The 7671-nt window shown below is 35.4% G+C and overlaps 1 protein-coding gene across 1 annotated transcript in view; it reads right to left on the reverse strand.

The window, feature by feature from the left end:
• Positions 1-3034: 3034 nt before the first annotated feature.
• The window catches only part of CDH12 (cadherin 12), a 986307-nt gene continuing 981670 nt past the window's right edge, over positions 3035-7671 (reverse strand). Inside the window, exons 12-13 of the mRNA XM_078066589.1 lie at positions 7444-7671; positions 3035-4332 (exon numbers count right to left, since the gene is read on the reverse strand). Of these exons, the coding sequence (XP_077922715.1) occupies positions 3833-4332; positions 7444-7671 (728 nt within the window). The 3' untranslated portion in view covers positions 3035-3832. The remainder of the gene's footprint in view (positions 4333-7443) is intronic.

The raw sequence follows: 7671 nt of genomic DNA on the forward strand, positions 1-7671 counted from the left end.
GCTTTTAAAAATTCCCATTTTAATACATTAGTCACTAAAACTTTTCCAAGGATTTCTATAATATCCTCCTCTTAAAGATAAGGAATGACAGACACACCCTTCTAATCTTTTCTTCCCATCACTTGTTTTTCCTCTTTGGCTCAAGATCTTTCTCTTTCTATGCATTCTACCATTGTTTTGCTGAGAATTTTGACAATTATGACTTAAGAAATATTTGCCTTGTTCTCCATATGTGGTACATGGTGAGCCAATGCATAATTAGTCTAATCCATAGTTCAAAGATGTTTCATTTTATCTTGAAGATCTCTATGATTCTCATAATTTTATGTAATCAATATGCAAATGATTTAATAGACTTCATGTAATTATAGCTAGAACTTAAGCATCAAGATATTACAGAAGAAACTTAGATAACACCAAGGGCAACAAATTAATTTTCCAAAGAGAATAGACGATGGAGGCAAAGGTCCTTGCCCCATAGTACATTTCCAGTTAGTGATAGAATGTGCTACAAAAGCAATTTTAAATTATTTTTAGTATATTACACTGTTTCACTCTTATGTATTGATCTAATACTTTTTTGAGCACAAATGTTGCATTTAATATATTTATATATATTACATACATATGTTACATATAGTATGTACATATATATTTCTGTAAAGGTAAATCTGTAACATAATTAAGAAGTGTTGTATGATTAAAAAAAAAAGAAGTGTTGTATGATTGTTATTAATAACCAAAATTCCCCATGTAAATTCTAAGCCTTTTTAAATATTGTTTAATTCCTGAATGAAGGCCAGGGACTGTTTATTAAAAATTTAAAAAAAATTAAAAAGATTTAAAAATTTAAAAAATTGAAAAAGATTTTGTAAGTATTGAATAGTCTAAAAGATAACCCATAATAATTCTAATTTATGAGCACTGAGAGACCTCTTTTCACCATATCACTCCTCTGATTTCCTACTGTCCCTGAAATTATTTCCATTTGAAGTTATTTCTTTTCACATTTCTTTGTTCATTTGTTGTAAATTATATACATATTATTATTTTTTTTTTTAATTTGCTGTTAGCATCTGTGTGGCTGTTAGGGGCTGAACTGGGTCCCCCTAAAATTGATATTTTGAAGTCCTAATCACCAGTACCTCATAATATGCCTGTGTTTAAAGATAGGGCATTCAAAAGTAAATTAAGTTAAAAAGAGGTCATGTGAGTGGGCTCAGTATGACTGGTGCCTTTAGAAGAAGAGGAATTAGCACAGAGGGAAGACCATATGAAGACACAGAAAATGGCCAAGCCAAGGAGAAAGAAAATTTACAAGCCAAGGAGAGAGGGCTTTAGAAGAAACCAACTCTTCTGACACCTTGATCTTGGACTTCTAGCTTCCAGAACCACAAGGGAAATAAATTTCTGTTGTTTAAGCCACCCAGTCTGCGGTACTTTGTCATGGCAGCTTTAACAACCTACTGCAGTGGTGTAGCAAAAATAAAAGATAGAAGTATAGAACAAAAGCTTATTAGTTTGGTAAAAGCAAGACTCACCAATTTCACCTTTTAGCTTAGCATCTCAGTCATGGGGTTTGCAATGACCTGCCCTTCCCAAGTTTTCTTTTTACCATCATCGCTTCCTATATATGACTACATGCAGAGCAGTTAGACCAAGGTACAAAATGCAGTAGCTCCTGAGAAGAACCATGTTGTCAGCTGGATGTGATCTTGCATATTAACCTTCTTCAAGGGGTCATACATCACTGCATAGTAAATCGTGTTGCTAGGACAAACGCAGAAGTTGCCTTCACTTTTTTTTCCAGTATGGTTATGACATTGCCAGGTTTTTAAAAATTACATAAATATTTCACAAAGCATATTATGCTGCGAATTATTACACTACATGAATGTTCTAATGCAGTTCCCAGAGATGAGACACAAGTAAAATCTGGGTACTGAGAGGAAGGTCAGTAATTGTTCCTGTTAGGGGAAACAAGGAAAGTGTGCAACTCTGTGGCACCAAAACAGGGATGTGAACTGCAAATGCAAACAGCCAAATTGCCACCTCATAATTATCACTTACACATATTTGAAGTAAGCCTTAAGAATGAATAGGACTGACTATAATTTGCGTATACTATCCATATTTCTACCCATTTTTCCCATGTGTGAATTCTTTTGCAATTTTGCAAATATAAATATATTCATAAATATTTCATAAATACAGCTAGGTATTGACCACATTTTCAGGATGGATCTTTTAAGCAACCTTTATTTTTTCCTATAGATAGTCTCAATAGTTCAGTAGTCATTTGTATAATTATATTGTTAAGAAAATATATTATCACTTCATAGTTATCTGTTTCATTAAGTGCATTTCTAGATAGTGTACAGTTCACTGGAGAGTAAAGTATATGAGTGTAGTTTACTTGTAGGCTTATAAAATCGAACAGTTCTCAGAAATCTGCATCAAACTAAAAAGTAAAATTTATTTACAGAGCACAGGAGTTGTATGGAATCATTTATAGTTGAATTATTGTAGATGATCACATGAAGCAGCAACTGTGAGATCTAATGTAATAATAATGCTTACAAAGTTGAAGTCCATGTTAATTCAATAAATAAATCAACTGCCCGATTTTGCATTTGTGTTTATTTTAGTAATTAGTAACTGGTGTGATTTTTCTGAAATCCCTGATTTTTCATTTGTTTAGGAATATATAATAAATATTTTTAGAGATGTTATAAATCCATCCTGTATTATTTGATATGCATTTTATTGTCTTAGTTGACAAAAAAATCGCTAGTTTATAAGAAACTCTGAGAAGCTATGTAATGAATTTTCCCATGTTTAAATTAATGGCACTTTTTTCCTTAAAAAATTTCATAGAAACACAACTTAAAAATTTTATCTGTGACTGAGAACTTTCATAATCTGATGATTTGTTAAAACCAACTTTCCACACACCAGCACAGTATGAAGACAAAACCAATATTTATTTTAGTGTGGAGTTTCAGCCCTGAGGCCTCTCTTTATCAAGAGGGAATTTTTTTTTTTAATTTCCTTTTTTTAATTTTTTTTTTTGGAAACAAAGGAACATTTTACTGAACACCTTTAATGTGAACTAATGTTAAGGTCAAACATTGCTTTTAAAATTCAGTACTTACATAATGAATTTCATATTATCGCATTTATGTCAATTTTCTGAAAGGGTAGGAAAAACAAATGTGTTTTGGCATACAGTTTAAAAAAGAAAAAAAAAAAAAAAACCTTTGAATTATAAGAAGATGGAGTTCAGAAAGTATTCTCTTCCTCAGAAGGAATTAGAAGTCAGCATGATGCTATTGTTCCTTGACAAAGACAGTGTGTTTGATTTCTGTCCTCTGTGTCTGAGTCCTGCGATGCCATCACAGCGGAGTGTATGATACACCATTTTAAATGATAAGAGTTTCAAGAGGCACTTTAGTGGAATTAAGAAAAATCTCACACTCTTCCACCGTGATGCCACATAGCTATCTTCGTTCTATGTTGTCATGTCAGTAAATTGTATTTAATAGGCCTGAGCTTGTCTCAGTGTGTTTCCAAAATAACAAAACAAAATCAAGCAAGTACACATAATAGGATTTATCTTGTGTCGGCAGAATAAAACAAAACTGACAATATGATAAATACAGCAACTTGCTAGAAACCAGATAATCAAAGGATTGTGTCCTATAAAGCCTGGTGTGTGGGTGTCTGTGTGTGTGTGTGTGTGTGTGTGTGTGTGTGTGTGTCTGTGATTTCTATTTGTGTTTCTTTTTCTTAAATGTCTCATTTTGGTTGTGTCTTATCCTGCGCTTCCACCCTAAGTGACTTTATCAGGGTTATAACTCTCTTCTTCACCAAATATATCTGCCAGGACTTTAAAGCGGGGTCCCCAGTCTGTCAGATAGTCGTAGTCCTGGTCCGCTTCTGTGGTGAGAGAGTCTATAGAGCTAAGGGAGTCTGCTACTGATCCATTTCCTTCATACGCATATGTTGCCAATGAGTCGTATGGTGGGGCAGTTGGGTCCACATCATTCTCCTGTAGCCTTTGATTAATGAAATCCCGTATGTCTGTATTATCTTCCACCGGTGGTCTCTGACGAGGTAAACAGAGAGAGTCTGGTTTTATATCCCTGCGAATTTTGTTATCTTCAATCACTTTCGGATTTCTCAGAGCACCAATGTCGAAAGCCTGGGTGTCCTCCTCCCCACCTCCTTCATCATCGTAATGGATAACGTTGTCTCGGATGTCTTCTTTAGAGGTCATTAGAGTGTCTTTCTTCTTCTGCCTTCGCAGAGCTATGTACAGCACAACTATGGCTAGAACAAGACAAAAATTGCAAGTTGAGAATGTGTAGTTCACATCTCCAAAAAATTGATCAGGGCTTGCCCACATGTTATTTTCAAAGTAAACATATTATACAATAAGGATCATATCTATGTTTATGCAACTTCATTTTGAAATTGTAGCTAACAAATCTTAGCAAAATTATTCACAAAATCAAGCAATTACAGTCTTATATTTAATTTATATTATATCTTAATATTTTAGTACCAGTTAAAAAGTGTGTGTTACAAATTTTTTAAAAGAATGGTTGTTCTAAGCATATAGAGAGCTGTATAGTGTTGGTATAATAAAACTTGAATATTATAGCCCATAAATAACACATATTATTCATAGCTAGATTTCCCAGTTGCAACACTTACATTTCTAATGAAATAAATCCAAATCTTCATGTGACAATAACTTTTAGAAGCAATAAATTTTAAAAAGAGAAGGAAGAAAAGAAGGAAGGAAAGGAGAAAGGAAGGAAAGAAGAGTGTAGAATATAAGGGTTTTATAAATCATGTCAACCAAGACCTCTAATTATTTCAATTCTGTGTCCTGCCATGTTGAGATATTTTCCAAACCAAATGCTAGTGTTCAGTTTACGTTCATGAAGCATGATAAAATTTTGAAATTATTTATATACTCTCATAATGTAAATCTATTTTTGTTCCTAGTTGATGCACAGAAATCTGTTAAATTGAAAGCATTTATTTCGGGGTGCCTGGGTGGCTCAGTTAGTTAAGTGTCTACCTTCAGCTCAGGGCATGATCTGGGGGTCCTGAGATTGAGCCCCGTGTCAGGGTCCCTGTATAACAAGGAGCCTACTTCTCTCTCTCCCTTTGCTCCTCGCCCTCGCTCAAGCGTGAGTCCTTGCATGCGAGCGCTTGCGTGTTCTCTCACTACCTCTATCTCAAATAAATAAATAAAATCTTAAAAAAAAAGAAAAGAAAAAAAAGAAAGGGTTTATTTCCTCTAGAAGTGAATGGGCACAGATTCAAATGATGAAGTCAGTGCTCAGTTTTGCTCATCATAAAAACCCCTCTCCTCCACAGAGGTGGTAACAGGTTGAAAGACAAAGTGTGTTTGATTTACTACAGCAGGGTCTGGAAAACTCTCATCATACGATTAGAAATTTGAGAAGATTGAGTGATGATGAAAGCTCATTTATTCCCTCTTCCTCCAAAATTAAAGTTTGACCAACTGGAAGGAGGGAGGAGATATAGGTAGAGCTTCTGTACAATAGGCCTTGAAGAAATGTTTAGCCCTCTGCACTCCTCCCAGCATTTAGGGAAATCCAAAATCTAAAAAGACTGTCGCTCACCTAGAGAGTGAGTGAGAAACTGGAAGCCTCATAGAGATGCCTTGCATATAAAATGGCTTTGGAGCTGCTATGGCTGAGAAGGCACTTCTAACTGATGTACCTGAGGACCCCCTACAAGATACCTAGACCCCACAAGATGCTCTTGCTTTCCCTCCTCCCAGGAAAGCTATGAAAATGGCTAAGGAAAGATCTGAAGGAGTCTGAGATTGGTTAAGGAAGTCCAAGAATAGTTGGGTTTTAAGTACACCCCATGGCAGGACATATAGGGCCACCATCCCCTGCTGCATCCTGGAAAGTTCACGTGCTGGAAGTGTGCAGGCGCACTGTGGACCCTCAGTGAGCATCTGGAGGAATGACTGACAGATGGCAGCACATGCTGCTGCGGACCGGAGCAAGATTACTCGCTACACTGTAGAAGGGCCAAAGAAGCCAAAGGTGAGCGTCCAGAACATGCCAAGTCATGCTAGGTTGATGTGATCTGGGACTCAGGTGGCTCCTAGACAAGAGAGAAGCATTAAAAAGTAACACTGGATTTGAGGTTAAACAACTAATTGCTGGTGTTCAATTTCAGATGTGAGAATATTACTCTGAATCCTCCCTTCTACGGTTCATATCATCAGCACAGATGCCAGAGATAACTTATAAATTATAAGGATAGAAAGGAAACCTTTTTTTTTTTCTGGATACCAAACTTACTTATGTGGAATTAATACCTATACCATTAAAATTGCACTAGAATTTCAATCTCCAAACTAACATGAGTTTCTGACTTGGAGAATGTTCTCCATAAACTATGATATAATGCCTTACTCGATGCCTTACAACCTAGTTTTTTGTTGTTGTTGTTATTTTCTATCTTAAGATAAAGGTATGCATCTACATTTGTGAAGCATATATAAACGGATTCCACAATGCCCAATTGTAATCTGTTGCCATTTGAATTTAAAGAAATGACTGGCAAAACAGAAAAGCTCTCTCTGGTTTTGTGAATCTGCTGGTGAATTAATAAGTGAAGAGAGCCAGCTGAACAGAATTAATGGAAGAACGAAACCCCTAAAGTAGATTTATATTAATTCTTACAGAGATGTTACAGAATCTATTACCTCCGTCCTTTTTCTTTGCAGGGCTTCTAGATATTTCAGTGTGTTGTGTTCTAGGGGGAATGGTTAGAATTTTGATGTGAGATGTGAGAAAACTGGAATAAGAACTGCTTTCGGCTGGCATTTTAAACAAAAAAAAAAAAAAAAGAAAATTTAGGGGTGCTTTCACTTTCTCACTCTTTTCCTGTTCTTTCTCTTTTCTTCCTTTATTGAACTGGCATTTGAAAGCTACTGGTCATCTAGTATATTTTTAAAGATTTATATAATATCTTATTAGGGAACAACAATTACTGGAATGTAAAATGAATTTTTTAAAAAAACACTTAAAAAAAACCCACTGCTGTAAATGGGATATTTGTTACAGAAAATTTCACTGTGGCAAGTGCAACAAACTGTTATTAGTTAAAATCTCCAAGGGGTTGAACATAGGTTTGTGTTCTGATGCTATTTATTTATTCCAAATGGTATATAGACATGAGATAGTAAATAGAAATTTAACAGTAATAAAAATATCACTCAATATAGATAATTTTCCTTCTATCCAGATGTGACATCTCAATGAACGTCAAAACCTCAATGAAGAAAAACCTGATTTACATGGTAAATTGTGAAGAGAGAGGCACAGAGGAGAGAGAGAGATGGAGAGAGAGAGAGAATACGTGATTAATACTGAAACCAACCTAAGAGTATAACAATGCACAGTAGGATTGCAATCAAAGCCCCAGTGCTGAGTCCCACAGGTAGAAAAATTGCTTCCACGTTACAAGACAGGATGGTACCATCAGAGTCACATCTACAAACTCGAATAGTCATTGTGTTGGTGCTGCTCTGCACAGGATAGCTGCTGTCTTCTATTACAACAGGAAGGAAATACATCTCTTGCTGCCTGCGCCTGTATCCATTTCTTC

Source organism: Halichoerus grypus, chromosome 2, assembly GCF_964656455.1.
Source record: "Halichoerus grypus chromosome 2, mHalGry1.hap1.1, whole genome shotgun sequence".
Taxonomy (NCBI): domain Eukaryota; kingdom Metazoa; phylum Chordata; class Mammalia; order Carnivora; family Phocidae; genus Halichoerus; species Halichoerus grypus.